Consider the following 15,747-nt stretch of genomic DNA (forward strand, 5'->3'; position numbering starts at 1 on the left):
GACAGAACTAAACATATTCCTCCTAAGTTCTTCGCATTCACCAAGGAGCTTGAGAAGAATAAATGTATTGATGTTCGTCACATTCAATCAAGTGAAAACTCATCAGATCTCTTCACAAAGGCACTTCCTACGACAATATTCAGAAAGCACATATATAATATTGGGATGCGCAATCTACGAAATTTGTGAAGAATTGTTCGTGTCAACATGAGGGGGAGTTTACGTGACTGCACTCTTTTTCCCTTACTATGGTTTTTATCCCAATGGGTTTTTCCTAGTAAGGTTTTTAACGAGGCAGTATAAAAACACGTAATGTATACAATCATTATGATCATCATCACAAGGGGGAGTGTTGAAAAATTATTTAAAAATGTGTTAAATATTTGTGTTGAAAATGTGAATGTTGAATGTTGAAAATTAGGTAAAATTAGGTGTTGAATATTGAAAATTAGTGTGTGATGATGTAGGTAATGATGTATTTTATTTTTGGATTATTTGTAAAAATTTTCTATAAATAGATCTCTCATTTGTGAAGAAAATCACAATTGAGTTGAGAGAAAAATATTATAAAGTGTGTAGTGTGATAATTTTGAGAGTTTGAGATTTTTACTTTTTTACCGTAAATTTTTACTTTTTCACAACAATTTTATTTTTTTTTTTCTCATTTTTTTCTTGTTTTAGATTTATTACTCGGATGTGCCGGGAAAGATTGACCCCGGGTCAGAGATAGCTACGAGGGGATGACTTTTTCCCACTTCTCGGGTCGCCCCGCTACCAGGATTTTTTATATATAAAGAATCGGGTTTGTATGGACATGTTCAATGACAAATTAAATATAGATCCGGGCCTAACCCGAACAACCCAACCGATGATATGGACTGGGATAATCTATTGGAAAGCTAATCTGGTCCAACGTTGCTGGAGGCTTGTCATGTGAAGTTGCTTAACGAATCGTAAGTGAAAAATCAAATTAATTTTGAATATAAAAAACCAAAATAGCATTCAAAGAAAAAACCTATCTTGTGTTCGAATTGAACAACGGAGAAACAAAGTTGAGCATAATCTGTGAACATGAATCTATCGTAGTCGGACGATTAAGGTCAGCTAAACTTGATTGCGGACAGAAAGCTTTCTACCGATCGGAAAACGATCAAGTAAAATTTACTGACCGGCAAAATAAATAAAAATCTAAACAAATTAGAATATTCGATGCCTAATCTACTTAATTATCACTTTCGAATATTTGTATATGATCTTTTTGAGACGTTGAGTTTATATAAATTCAGTTTTTTTTTAAACGTTGTCTTAAATTTTTTGAGATTTTGATGTTATATAATCTATAAATATCGACCGACGGTTATATGAAATTTTTTTTTTTGAATGTAATATGTCTATTATTCCATTATCATTCAATTCTAAATTCAATTTCATTCCATCATACCACACGGTACTCTAATATTTAGCCAAACTCAATTGAGTAAATTGACTTAAATAGTGTAAACGAATTGGGCCATTAGGGTTTCCAGAGGTATCAATTGATCACAAAGATTCCTTTTTTACATCTAAAAACAAGCATCAGCAGATACAGAATCCAAGTTCACAGTCTTGTAGAAAGCGAGATAAAGAGATGGATAAACACATTTTGACCCTCGACAAGGGGACGACATGCACTGCGTGGAACTACTGTGGTCAGAGATTGGCTGCTGGTTTGAATGATGGTACATTGTTCATTTATGATTCAGCTGATGCAGTGTCTTCCGTTTTCAATTGCACCTCCAGATTTAAGGTGAAATCATCTTCATTTCTTGCTACGAAAATTGTTTTTCTGTTTTCTCCTGCCTTCTGCTTCAGTGTGCAATTGGAAGAGTGTTCTTTGATTTATGCGAGTTTGGCTTAACATTGAGTGTCGAGACCCGGGAGAGTCAGGTTTACTGTTTACGACGTGAAATCATTAAATTTACCAAGTTGGCTGGCTCCATAACCGAATGAGGTCGAATGATAAGTGTACCGCACAGATAGTTTGTCTTGTCTTTTGGTATGAGATGTCCGGTTGGATATATGGACTTATATTGGTGAGATTCTACGTGGTGTAACTAGCAAGTGATGATGTGGGAACGGACTATAATCGGGTTAGTTGTGGTAATGTGGCCTTCGTTCACATTACAATTTTAGATTGCATTATATGTACTGATTCTTGATAAGTGAATGAAGATTGTACAATGTTGGCTGCTGTCAGTATCAGCTTCTCAAGGGGTTGGATTGGTGGGCAATGTAGCATATACCACACGCGCTCTACAACAAATATTGGAATAGTTCGTAGCTTGAGGAGCTCTTGCACCTGAAAGACTAGCATTTTGGGTTTGGGGCTTTGGGTTCTCTTCTTGGGCTTATAACCTGACAGAAATATGTAAAAAGTTCATCCTATTTACAGGGGCAGGCTTGGCGGAGTACCCCATAAATATGCCAGCTGTTATCTATATATTAAAATTCACGCCCATGATTGTATATTAAGTTGTCATCTTGACTGAATATTTTTAAGTCTGCCGTAAGTTGTATCATATTCATAAATTTTGATGAATTTGAGTGTGATATGATGTTGATTTTCGATTAGGTTCAAGAAGGCAGCATCTTGAAAGTGGTCTGGGTTCCACCAGAATTTGGGGATGCAGTTGCATGCGTTGGTGCCAGTGGAACTTTGTCTTTGTGGGAGGAAGTTGCCGAAGGTACTCGCTCCGTGTTTTTATTCCTTCAGATGAGGGAAATCATAGAATTCTGGAATTGATTTAGGCTTACGTTGCTGGTTATGTTAGATTTGGATCACAACTTGTCTAATCGTGTTCTAACTTCTGTTGGTGACCGATTGCTGACATATTTTATGTGCATTTTTTGTTTTACAACATCTTATTGATCTAAATACTATGCATTTTTAATTTTCCATCTGCTAGATACTGAAGGCAATCAGTGGAAGCTGCGTAAATCCTTTGAAAGAAACACGAGCCAAGTTCTAGATGCTCAATTCGGTGGTTGTCATACAAGTTTGAAATTGGTGAGACTTGTTATTAGTTTCTTACATGTAGCACTTTATGGTGCTTGGAAACAACTGGCATGGCTCACAAAGGCCAAGAAAATTTTGACTTCTCTTTGCTTCAACTTAAACATAGTACTATATATATATTTTTAAAAAAAAACTAAATTCTATAAATTCTTGTGCTGGAATTTTTCTTCGAATGGATAGATGCGAAGGAAGGATGGGAAAAATAGATTGGAAGGAAAGAAGGGAAGCATCTAGAAGCTGAGATGTTAACCGATACAATCTTCCTAAATTGAACCTCATCGTTGTTCCTTGCAGTGCCTAAAGTAAACTTTGAAAGTCAAAAATGAGGCACATGAATTATATGTACATATATTAATATAATGGGAAAAAGGTTTTTTTTTTATTGTTTCAGATTCATTACTCGCGCCAGTATGTTTTTCCTTTAGTCTGTAAGAGTAAAAAACATTTAGATTGAGATGGGAAACAATTTTCTTCATGTGAACAAGCATAAACGAAGGTTATGGACTACTTTGTATCGATTATTTTAAAGAAAAATAACTTCTGTTCCAGAATATATTCACTTTGAAAACGAAACATGATCTCATGATGTGAACACATATTCTATAAGTTGGAATGTTTGTAGGTTTAGCTGTAATTACCTCCTTTCCAGGTTGCTGCATTTGCAGATGGTCAAGTAAAAATCTATGAGCTACTCGATATGCTTGATTTGGAGAAGTGGCAACTTCAGGTCCTCCCTTTGGTTATCATTGTTATTAATCTGTTTTTGCTTCACTTTGCAGTTTGTAGGCATACTGTGTGAGCTGGACATAGCATTGTTTATTATGAACTGTACAGTTGTTTCGTTTGCATCTTTTAATCACCTTCATTTAACCAATCATTATCTTTCTGTATTTTACATTTAGATGTATAAACTCATGGTACAAGTGCTTGTCTTTACATTTTTGTAATCTATTTTTCTTTGCATAATTTGGGCCGTCTCTATGTGGTTTATTGCCTTTAGTTGTGTGTTCCATATCCATGTAATGGGAAATTTTGGTAATGTTTGGTAGTGTTTTGAAAAATATAACTATTCATTATTTATTGTTGTTCAAAAAGATTTGGAAAGAAGTTTCATCCCATGTAGCCTTTTGATCTTTTTGGAACTCTAATCTAGATAAAATGGACGGAGCAAAAGCCATCACCAAGTCATTTGTGCTCACTGTTAATGTTAGAAGAGAAACATTTTGTGTATACTTAGTTTCATGGACTCATCTGCCATTTCCTAGTGGTGGTAGTCTTAGTTCTGTTTTCCACGAACTGGATAGGGAATATTTTTTAACAATAGACCAATTTGATCTTTTATTGTTTCTTTGTAGGCTGAATTTCAAAACGTAGTTGATGTGGTGTCCAAGTTTGGTAATGCTTCATGCCTGTCTGCTTCCATCTCTTGGAATCCACTAAAAAGTGAAGTCCAGCAGTCAATCTTTGTTTTGGGCTATAGCTCTAATATGCCATCGTTAAACTCCCCTAAGGTACATAGCCTTCATCATTTTCTCCTTGAATTCAAACTGCATTGAACTTGCTTGACAGAAAATCAAATAGTTAGGAAATTTTGATACAGTAAATAGTACGTTATGATCAGGGAGATAATATTTCGTTGCAAGGATCTTATGTTCAGTTTTTAATACACTCAGATAATTATTTGAGGTTTAGGATTTCTTTCCTGTAAAGAACTATTAAATTATAGAACTGCTTATGCAGTAACATTTTTTACACGTCGACACCACAATGAATATTTTAGCTATGTTGTGACAGTCTGAATTCTCTTTAGCTTCTTCAATCTTACGTCTCTGCTAGAAGATGGCTTCCAGTCGCAGAACTTTCCATCCCCAAGTCATATTATAGTTTTTAACAGGTCTGGGAGTATGATCAGGATCATCAAAGATGGCTTCCAGTTGCAGAACTTTCCATGCCAGAGGACAAAAGTGATGAGGAGGTCTATGCAGTTGCTTGGGCACCTAACATAGGCAGGTATAACATTTCTATATTATTCTTCCCTTTGTCTTGGAAATTGAGTTTCTGTGATGCTATATAGATAAGCTTTCACGTATATGAATTTTGATCTCGGGATTTATTTAACACTTGACGGGATAATAAGCAGTGGTTCTGGTCTGACCGTACTTGGTTATGCCTATTTTCCAAGCACAAAGAACTGTTTTGCAAATTGCATGCATTGGGCTCAAATTTTAAACCCCATAACGCGGCAGGACTGTTCTCCATGACAGATTTGTACAAACATAAACGTATTCGAAAAGTGAATGCTGAAGATCATGACATACAATGAATGATACGACGATTCTTATTTCTCTCTCTCTAGGCCTTATGAACTGATTGCTGTGGCAACTCAAAAGGGAATCGGACTCTGGCACATAGGATTAAACCCTGATGCTGATGGGAGGCTTTCGGTGAATCAAGTTTCAATGCTCCATGGCCATGATGGTGAGGTATTTGCTCACCCATATATTCATGTATCTTCTACTAGGTGTATTACTGATCTAGTTGGTATTCATTAAACATTGAGCTGCTGATAGTTCGCCCCCTTTATTTCCTCGAGAGTATGATTTTTGAATGCTCAATTTGTGTTTCCCCTAAGACAATTCAAGTCTCTTTTCAAACGGTTGATGACTTGATGTGACCAATATTTTGATTAGAATATAGGGCACCAAATCTTGCAGAGGGCAACCTAAACATTAGGATTCTACGCTTTTCTAGGCGTCCTAATCGACCTCTAGGTGCTTGCATGAAATTGATCGAAAAAAGAGCTGGTTTTTGAGGGAACAGGATAACTATATTTACTTTACACGTGATTATGCAAAACAATATATTTGCTTGATAGGTATGGCAGATGGAATGGGACATGAGCGGAATGACACTGGCTACTACTGGAACTGATGGTGTAGTCAGATTGTGGCAGGCAAATTTGAATGGAGTTTGGCACGAGCAAGCCGTTTTGGCACCTGAAAGTTAATTTTGCTCCGTTTTGCCCACAAGTTAATTTTGCTCGTTTGAATTCTGGAAATGGCCGCTTTTCGCTGACGATATACAACAGCACACACCCCATTGCTTGTTTGGAGGGCGACTTTGCTTGTTGAATTCTCCAGCAAAATTATTGGCATGTATTTATTTAAATGTGATTACTTCTCCCTATGTTCCTTGTAGCACTAACCAACCAACTAGCTCGAGTGTTGGAACAGTTTATATCGATGATAACCGCTTGGCACCATATGAATCGGCAAGAGTCAACTAGTTGTAACAAATATTATTTCTTTGAATTCGGATATAATTCATGGAACTTGTATCTACTGATTATGATATACTAATCAACTACTGTATACAGATTGATATCAGTTTTTAGTCATGGTTAAATTTGAATAGCATTTTATTGGATGTTACCCATATCGACCAAAGTTATATTTGTATAATTGAATGGATACCCAATCGATATAGAAGATGTCAAGAACTTTCCATGAGAAATCATTAAATATCATTCCACCCAACTCAAAAAAAATTGACCAAACTACAAAATCCATTATAATCTATACCAGAAACCAGAATTCAAAGATCGAAGGTTGGAAGTTGATGAACTGGAGCCGAAAATAGTCGATATAATATCCTCTCGAACAAATTTCTATAAGGGTCCTCCTCCCTCTTCTCGAGCAAATAAGCTATACTTTGTTCTACATCAGATTTGATCTGCTGGTAAAATTCCGTCACACTGCTCTTATCCTTTAGCATCTCCCCCCTTCCCTTTGTCACTAGTGGTTTCCCAAACAGGCAGTAGAATCGTCCTGGAAGCTTAGGTAAAATGCCCGGAACAAAGAAATCTTGGTTAGCTACTTCCCCTTCCATTTGAACCCCTGGCCTTACTCTAATAGCGTTGAGATTGTTATGCTTTATCATGTCATTTACAAAAGGGATTCTCATTAGTTCATCATAATCAAGAACTAGTTCGACAATATCGTCTACTCCAACTACGCCAAAAGGTATTATTGTGGCCCCGAATCTGATAGCCATTCTCACAAACTCAGGCTCTTCAGGCCAGAATAGCTTGTAACTTTCACCCTTTCGGTGTAAAGCCTCACGTACACCACCAGGGTAAAGAAGGACATAGGATTTTGTCGATAGTAGTTTGAAAATGTTGCTTGCTGTGACAGGTATTGCACCGAATACCCTGAACATGTCGAAATCCGAGGTATCTTGTAAAGGGCCTTCATAGTTTTGATTGAACATCTCTGGATGTGCAACACCATGGACCATGACGGTTTTCTCCCTCAAGAATTCTTCTACTATTGAACCAAGTTCTGTTCCCAGTAGCATGTGGTAGCCAACTAGAAGAACGGGACCTTGATCCGGGATTCCTTCGAGACCTCTTACTATCTTTCCGTCTCCTAAAGTTGATAACATCACCGGGCTCGTCCCAAGGCGGAGAAGACCCAATTTTTTATTAAATACATTCTTGAATTCCGACATGCTTGGAGGGAGGAAATCTTTGACGTAATCATGTCTTTTAGAACGTCGATATGTGGAGGATCCTTTAATGACAGTCAAAAGATTCATCCCATCTTCAAGTAGGAGAATGTGACCATTGTCTTTGAAAAAGCGAACTTTGCAATTTTTTATCATGTTTGAGAGTCTTTGAGCCTCAGATTCACTAGGAAGCAAGCTATCTTTTCCACTCGCAAGGATAAGTACTTCAGCTTTGACAGCTTGGAGTCGCGAATTGGCATGTCTTTCTGCAAATTTTAGCATTTTCAGCTTCCATATCAGAGTTTTCTTGGGTATAATATCGGCCAGGGTAGAGACACCGGCTAGTAAAGTTCTGAGCTCGTACAAAAAGTTCTCTATTTGTTTGATGGGAAAGTTGAACATGCTTTCGCCTTTGTTTACTTTGGCCATTTTGATTGGATCTCCTAAAACCGAGGCGAAAATGTAAGGAACTATGTGTCGCAGTTCTTCGGGGAAAGCTTCCAAAACTGGTAGCAGAGGATTGAGATGTGACCTGTTAAATGATGTTGCTGCGATACAAGAGATTAAGCTTCATTCATTGGGAAGAAGAAAACCATTATCAAACGAGGGAGCGAATGCAACATTCGGGAATTTACCTGGATTGACCAATATCAGTACTAAATCAATCATAGGATTATGAGCAGCTACGGAGAGAGCAAGACATCCTCCAAAAGATTCTCCTACCAAATATATTGGCCTCGTTGAATTTTTCATATGTTCTTCCATTATCACATTTTCAACAAATTTTAAGAGCCCTTCATATGAGGTTCTATCGTGAACTGGAACGTGCATACACCGAACTTCAAACACCTTACCTAAAGCTTTGTGATGCAGAATGAGTCCCATGCCAAGACCATCCATTCCTGCGTGATGCAAAGTTAGCAATACTCTAAATCTTAAAACTGTTTTTAGTGGGATTTTTCCAAACTTCTCAGTGTTATACGGTTAATGTTTTTTCATGATCACCATATATTCTTTCTAGCTCTTGATCAATTATCAAAGATCGTGTAATCACACCTGGCAAGAACAGAAGAACAGGTGAATTTTCCAGGGGCCGACCCGATTCTACAGGACAAAACCACCGGGGAGGTCCATTATCAGGCTGAATCATGTTCTTGGCTACTTCAATATATTGATTCACAGTTTGAGTTTCATACCCGTCATCCCAGAGGGGCCTTAATTTTTCTTCCAGATTCCTCTCATTATATTCTTGGACAAAACCTTGTCCCGACAAGACTTTCCCATTCTTCTTTTTTACCCCGAAATGAACTCTAGATAACCTGGAATTTAGCCACGACTTCATCGATAAGTTCTTGCAGTAGTGTGGTACTCCAAGTAAAACCGGATAACATGGTTTATATTCTTGGTTCAAGGAAATCATATGAGAAAAACACAACTTTCCTGCTGTATGTGACATTTTGCAAGCTATGGTTGCAGATTATGGACACAACCTCGAAGATATACCTAGCAAGAAGGTGAAAATTCACTAGGTAATATAACACGAATATAAACGAATGAATTTCGGTTTCGTGTGGAGTCCTTAAAAACCTCTTAACAAGAAGAACTCACACTTTTCTTGCTTAAGCCTTAAAAAAATGTCGAAATAGCGAGTCGAGCAAGGAAAAATGGGAGCTGAGAATGAATGGAAGCTGTAGTTGTTATTTTGAATGACCAGATTCTAGCCTTAAATTCATGCATATGACCGTAGAGATGCCTTTTATGTCAAATTTCTGATAGGCTTTGAAGCCTTACTTTGTATATTTAATTTAAATACATAAATATATTAAGTTGGATTTGAAAATTTCTAGTAGGTCTTGTAAATGGCCGGCGGACCTCGTGTATGTTTCACTAACAACGTTCAAACTTTCCGACATAATTTTCACAAGTCTAGTTCAATTTGAAACCGTGAATACTTCAATTTTGATGACCATAATATTACATGCGATCGAAATAGATGAGCATTTGACCAATGATTAAGCATTCGACAAAAATATCCGAATACAAAATGTATAAGATGTTTGAGAATAGTCATGTATCACAAAATCAAAATCATGCTTACGAAGAAGTAAGTTATAAATTGTGAATTTTGCAATATATTTAATAGATAATTAAAATATCCATTCAATCATTAGTTTTTTATATTAATTGTATGGCATGATAGATGTTATCTTCGTCTACTTAACACATGACACGTATGTTGAGTGATGAATCATGTTCACTCATCCATATATCATGATTGAAAAAGTTGTCTTGATTTATCCACTCAGCACACATATATCATGCATGTGTTGATTGGATAAAAACACTACTCATGTCGGTATGATAAACAAAACTTAATTGTAGATAGTCCACTTTAAAGATATAATCTTCACATTTTTCCTCTAATTTTGAACCAGTATGGAATTGATTCAATTATGCAATCATGAATAGTCATTGGTTCAGTTGTATCTAAACACCGTAATCTAGACTTTAAAGATATAATCTTCACATTCTTTGTGCTACTATTTTCTTTAATCGATTAGTGCCATTATTCAAATCAACATTCTTGTTATATAAAATTTTATTTAAAAATATTCCATCTCTAAATTTTAATATACCTTCACAATTGCAAAAACACCATGGGATTGTTTTGTGAGCTTCCGAAGAAGATTTCAGGAGAAATATTTCCAGAATTAAATATGTGTTTAGTTTTAACAATTTTTTATTTGGCTAATTAACATTATGATTGTAATTATATTAACTACATCAATAAAACCAAATACATGCAACTTTCTTCAACACAATCATGGGGCTAACTGTGTATGAAAAATCAAAAAACAAAAAATATCCTACATAAAATTAATATCATGCTAGATTTCGTGTTTTTTTAAAATCAGACATAAAATTTCCTATCATACGGGATAAATGTGTTTGATTTTTTTATTAGGCAAAAACTTGTGTGAGACGGTCTCACGGGTCGTATTTTGTGAGACGGATCTATTATTTGGGTCATCCATGAAAAAGTATTACTTTTTATGCTAAAAGTATTATTTTTTATTGTGAATATCAGTAGGGTTGACCCGTTTCACGGATAAAAATTCGTGAGACCGTCTTACAAGAGACCTACTCTTTGTATAATATAGGAGCGTAATGTGTTTGATTTTTAAAAATGAAAGACGTATTGACTTATGGCAAAAACTTGTGTGAGACGGTCTCACGGGTCATATTTGTGAAACGGACCTCTTATTTGGGTCATCCATGAAAAAGTATTACTTTTTATGCTAAAAGTATTACTTTTTATTGTGAATATGGGTAGGTTTGACCCGTCTCACAGATTAAGATCCGTGAGACGGTCTCACATGAGACTCACTCTTGACTTATTAATATTTTATATGAAATTTTATGTTTTTTTAGAATTTTTAGAAAGATGATTGATGTAATTAGACTCGATTCATGAATTATTTCCGGAATGTTTATTTTTTCACTCTTCAATTATTAATCAATTTCCTTTTTTGTTTCGAGTAGATGAGACGATCTCATGAATCTTTATCTGTGAAACGGATCAACCCTACCGATATTCACAAAAAAAAAATAATATTCTCAGCATAAAAAATAATATTTTTTCATAAATGACTCAAATAAAAAGACCGTCTCACACAAGTTTTTGCCTTTTTCTCATTCCACAATTCATTTGCATTTTTTAATTAGATAATGTGATTTGAGTAATCAACATTATATTGGACACCAAAGAAAAAAAAAACATTATAAAATTAATAATCTTGAAAACAAAAATATAATATCTTACAAATTAACTACTTTCTCCAAATACACTAACTGGCAAGAACTTCCCAAATCAGCTCAGGATCATACGACGGCATGCGGGCAAGCGAGCAGCCCTCCATTTCTAACACCGCCGGAGGTGGTGGAGCCACCGCGGAACACCACTCGTATGACACCGGCGATTTGTTTCCGTTCCACAACTCATCGTCAGTAACGTTACTACCCCAACTTTAAGTGTTCATCGCTGAAGATGGCGATGAATCCGTCTTCTTCGTCTCACCTTCATTTCCAGTACAAACGTCGCTGCTGGAGTTACCGTTGCGTTCAAGAACCGATCTCTTGTCAGAATTTTGGGATTTTTTCGCCCTTTTCATTTTCTGGCAAATGGCCTGAATCTTGGCATCCACCGCATGCTTCACAGCCTTGATCCGAGCGGGGTCTCCAAGTCCTAGTCGAGCTGGGTCACGTATGTTTGGGAAGTTAAGCCGAGCGTACTCTCCGCGGAGCTTGTACGCCGCCGTGTCGTAAGCATACGCCGCCACCTCCGCGGTGTCGTAGGTGCCGAGCCAAACTCTCATCCTGTTCTGGGGAAGCCTGATTTCAGCCACCCATTTTCCCCACTGCCTCTGCCTCACTCCTCTGTAGAGCTTTTTCTTGGTGGGGCTGCTGAAATGGGTGAACGGGTAGCCCGATTCACGAATCCGGTTGGTCAAAGAAAACGCATAAGCCGAAGGAGTTGATCTGTTTTCTTCTGAAAATTTTTGCAGCAAATCTGTTTGTGTGGAGTACACAGAAGAGCCTGTCAAGTGCTTGGGAGCTGGGCTTGTTGGGGTGTTGGCTTGCTGGCAGTAGGAAAATATCGAATCCAAGGTGTTGGAATTACTGGTCAGAATGATTTGTGACAATGAAAACCCAATCTTGGAAGCATTTTCTAGCGTGGAAGGGCTGTTCATTTCTTGGATACTAATCATTTTTCATGTAAAACTTCTCAGGATGGAATTCTATAACAGGGTACCTCTAAATCTCCCCCCTTCCCTGACAAATTGAAGAAAAAACTGGAAAAATCTACGCAGAAACAGCGGATTGAGTGAATTATGCGGAAAAAACGAGAATTATTATTAATTTTTCCTGGACCTGAATGATCCCAGATAAAACAGAGGATCGGGCACAGATGAAATGAATATGGCAGTGATCGGGAAGAAATATCGCAGCTTTTTGAAGGACTTAATCGATTGAAATCTTGAAGAAGAAGAGCAAATTTCTTGGATTTGTTTCTGTTTGGTGATTGATATGAGTGGATTTGTTGCNAAAAAAAAAAAAAAAGGTCAATTCACGATTATATATTTGTGTAATTTTATGAATTTTTAAAATCAATAAAAATATGAAATTTAATATACTTAATATTCTTTAGCTTTTTTTATATTCACAATAGAAACACGTATTTCTAAACATCGGAAAGCATTAAAAAAATCGAAGATCTCACATAATAAACTTTTTGGTCACGAAAAGATTAAATATCTAAACATCTCGTAAATTTTGTATATATATTATCCGAGTTGATGAAATAGACAGATGTTTAATCATTGTTTGTGAATTTAATTCTCTTTGGCATTGTTTGGTGTGCATGATAAGAGGTGATTGATTTTTATCATGTGTTTGGTGTGTATGATAAGTGGTGATTGATTTTATCATGTGTTTGGTGTGCATGATTAAGATTATGATAAGCATGTTCATCCCGCACTCGACCTGCACTGCATGTATTATTATCTTCTTGTTGGTGGTTATATAATCTTTTGGGAAGAAGAGATGATGTTTGATTAATTTAAATTTACCTTTAATATACTAAAGTTTAAAATATTTATAAATTTAAAAAATTTAATATCATTTAAATATAATTTTTAATTTGACTAATATTATTTAATTACTATTAATCATATTTTTATTATTATATTATTTTAAACCGTATTATTATAATTGTTATAAATCATTATTTTATATTTAAATTTGTATTAATATTTTAATTATCACAATAAATACATATTTATGTTATTATCAAATTTTAACTATTTTCTATAATATAATATTAATCGATTTTTTAGTTTTTTTTTTCAGAAATTGAAATTAATGAAAATTTTAATAATTAATATAATATTTTTATTTTATTTATAATTTTTTAAATCAATTAATTCTAGAAATTTTACTTATTTATGCAATCATTATAAGAATATATTACTAATTAATATATGATGAAGACATTTTAGTAAATAATTAACAAAAATAATCAATCAAGTTAAAATCATGTTAAACATAATATAATTTATCATGGTATGTTATTTATCTTTATTTTTTATTTTATAATCAATTTTATTATATATAATTTATTTATCCTATCACACGAATCAAACGATGCCAAATTATCAACAAGAATTCTCCAACATAATTCAGCTGACTGTCCTGATTCGTAAGATACTACATGAAATAAAAAATTTAACCAACACCTACTAAATAATAATTGCGAATTCTCATGTTAGAAAATAAAAATAGTGAAAAATAAATATCATAGAAAATAGTATGAGTTCAAATTTGATTTTTCTCCGCGTGGACCCAATTTCGATCCTATGCATTCTAGAAGAAAATTGAAGGCCCTCTTTATGTATTTATTATCTCAATCAATGCAGGAAATTGGGAACCCCATCTTCTTGATGATGATGGTGCTGATTTTATTTTAAACCATATTTCACTCAATAAATAGGCAAAATTAGCTAATTATTTTGAGTAAGTCTCTTGTGAGACGGTCTCACGAAATTTTATATGTGATACGAGTCAACTCTATCGATATTCACAATAAAAAATAACACTCTTAGCATAAAAAGTAATATTTTTTCATGGATGACCCAAATAAGATATCCGTCTCACAAAATACGACTAGTGAGATCGTCTCACACAAATTTTTGCCAATTATTTTACATAGCTTTTCAATTATGATTATGGTAGATTATATAATATTATATTAGTGGGTCTGAATTAAATTAAATTAATTTGAATAATTGGTGATTAGGGGAAAAAAGAAAAAATTCATTTTGTATGTGAACTTCTAGAATAGTGATTTATGAATTTAATTTTAAATTATAGAAATGGTGCAAAAAGAATTAATGATTGACATTGCTCATAAATGAATTAATTAAAAATATATATAGCATGGAAGAAAGTCAACAGAATGCTTTTTTGTGGTTGAGACTTCGAACGTTGTCACACTAATGCTAATAAATTAAAGGTGCCACGCGTTGTGCTTTGTATTGTAGATCATCCAACTACAAGATTTCCCTTGGATTTAGACCTTATCAACTTTGAATCCGTCAACTTGTTAATGTTTACGATCGACCTCGTCAAAAACTTGATCGAACTTCGACTCGAGTTTAATTTTGATAATTATAAGTGAGATCAAATAGTTCGAGTTCGAGGGTTGATATGTTTTCTTATTGGGATTGCATATTTTTCCTATATATGCAATTAGTGTGTCTAATGTTTGCAATCGACTTCGGTGAAAACTTGATCGAATTTCGACTCGAGTTTGATTTTAATAATTAGAACTGAGATAAAATAGTGTTCGAGTTCAAGGGTTGATATATTTTCTTATTGGGATTGCATATTTTCCATATGTATACAATTAGTGTGTATAAATATTGATTTTTGTAATTATATAAGTTCTGAAAGTCATGGTTATATATTTCAACAAACACATACAAATTATTACTGATGTTTCATACATCACATATCAGTGGTGGGGTACTTTAGGAAACATATCAATACCCTAAAAAGATCAAACAATTAATTGAAACACTAGTATAATATTTTATTTTATTTTTAAAAAAAAACACTAATCTATTACCTATATAAAAGAACCAATCTTTTTAAAATTGTGAATTGACTTTTAAGTCCTTCATTAATTAATAGAATTAATTAATTATTAATATGCATTCAAGAATATATAATCTATTTATTTCTATTACCTATATATTAATGAATTTTAATTATCTATTACCTATATTATTATTATTATTATTATTATTATTATTATCATTATTATTATACATAGATAAAAAAAGCCAATATTTTTAGAATTGTGAAGAATATATTGACTTTTAAGTCTTTTATAAATTAATAGAATTAATTTATTATTAATATTAAATAAAAAATATATAATCTATTTATATTAATTAATTATTAATATTAATTTAAGAATTTATAATCTATTTATTACTATTACCTATATAAAATTGTGAATTTTCTTTTAAGTTCTTCTTAATTAATAAATTTTAATTAATTATTAAATTATTAATATTAACACAAGAATATATCTATTACCTATATAAAAGAGCCAATCTTTT

General features: G+C 34.0%; 3 protein-coding genes and 1 non-coding gene across 5 annotated transcripts; 2 read left to right on the forward strand and 2 right to left on the reverse strand.

The window, feature by feature from the left end:
• Positions 1 to 1,447: 1,447 nt before the first annotated feature.
• LOC140989945 (protein SEH1-like) lies at positions 1,448 to 6,383 on the forward strand. Of its 2 annotated transcripts, none has more exons than XM_073459497.1 (8): positions 1,448 to 1,786; positions 2,612 to 2,723; positions 2,946 to 3,046; positions 3,705 to 3,782; positions 4,411 to 4,566; positions 4,950 to 5,065; positions 5,412 to 5,533; positions 5,931 to 6,383. In XM_073459497.1, the coding sequence occupies exons 1-8, from the start codon at positions 1,628 to 1,630 to the stop codon at positions 5,984 to 5,986; spliced, it is 900 nt and encodes a 299-aa protein (XP_073315598.1). In that variant the 5' UTR covers positions 1,448 to 1,627; the 3' UTR covers positions 5,987 to 6,383. The 2 variants fall into 2 exon arrangements, with proteins under 2 accessions (XP_073315598.1, XP_073315597.1); XM_073459496.1 differs by having other exon boundaries at positions 1,452 to 1,786; positions 5,412 to 5,538; positions 5,931 to 6,375.
• LOC140990775 (small nucleolar RNA snoR104) lies at positions 3,277 to 3,390 on the forward strand. Its single transcript, XR_012177701.1, has one exon. It is a non-coding gene; the product is annotated as a small nucleolar RNA snoR104 (small nucleolar RNA).
• Positions 6,384 to 6,541: 158 nt separating the features above from the next.
• On the reverse strand, positions 6,542 to 9,270 carry LOC140989944 (phytyl ester synthase 1, chloroplastic-like). The gene is made up of 3 exons (XM_073459495.1): positions 8,618 to 9,270; positions 8,197 to 8,463; positions 6,542 to 8,109 (listed from the first exon to the last, which is right to left on the reverse strand). Exons 1-3 carry the CDS (start codon positions 9,015 to 9,017, stop codon positions 6,650 to 6,652), a joined length of 2,127 nt encoding a protein of 708 aa, XP_073315596.1. The 5' UTR covers positions 9,018 to 9,270; the 3' UTR covers positions 6,542 to 6,649.
• Positions 9,271 to 11,250: 1,980 nt separating this feature from the next.
• On the reverse strand, positions 11,251 to 12,660 carry LOC140989166 (ethylene-responsive transcription factor ERF061-like). The gene has a single exon (XM_073458285.1). The coding sequence runs from the start codon at positions 12,328 to 12,330 to the stop codon at positions 11,590 to 11,592; it is 741 nt and encodes a 246-aa protein (XP_073314386.1). The 5' UTR covers positions 12,331 to 12,660; the 3' UTR covers positions 11,251 to 11,589.
• Between the last annotated feature and the right edge of the window lie 3,087 nt (positions 12,661 to 15,747).

The sequence above is a fragment of the Primulina huaijiensis genome, chromosome 12 (assembly GCF_012295235.1).
Source record: "Primulina huaijiensis isolate GDHJ02 chromosome 12, ASM1229523v2, whole genome shotgun sequence".
NCBI classification, from domain to species: Eukaryota; Viridiplantae; Streptophyta; class Magnoliopsida; order Lamiales; family Gesneriaceae; genus Primulina; species Primulina huaijiensis.

Excerpts from the sequence above, each read along its gene's own strand:
- LOC140989945 (XM_073459496.1), top strand. The coding sequence starts at position 1,628 with ATGGATAAACACATTTTGACCCTCGACAAGGGGACGACATGCACTGCG. Across the intron at positions 3,047-3,704 it reads GTCATACAAGTTTGAAATTG|GTTGCTGCATTTGCAGATGG; the intron begins GTGAGACTTGTT and ends CCTCCTTTCCAG. Across the intron at positions 4,567-4,949 it reads CATCGTTAAACTCCCCTAAG|GTCTGGGAGTATGATCAGGA; the intron begins GTACATAGCCTT and ends AGTTTTTAACAG.
- LOC140989944 (XM_073459495.1), bottom strand. The coding sequence starts at position 9,017 with ATGTCACATACAGCAGGAAAGTTGTGTTTTTCTCATATGATTTCCTTG. Across the intron at positions 8,464-8,617 it reads TGTTCTTCTGTTCTTGCCAG|GAATGGATGGTCTTGGCATG; the intron begins GTGTGATTACAC and ends TGCATCACGCAG. Across the intron at positions 8,110-8,196 it reads ACTGATATTGGTCAATCCAG|CAACATCATTTAACAGGTCA; the intron begins GTAAATTCCCGA and ends CTTGTATCGCAG.
- LOC140989166 (XM_073458285.1), bottom strand. The coding sequence starts at position 12,330 with ATGATTAGTATCCAAGAAATGAACAGCCCTTCCACGCTAGAAAATGCT.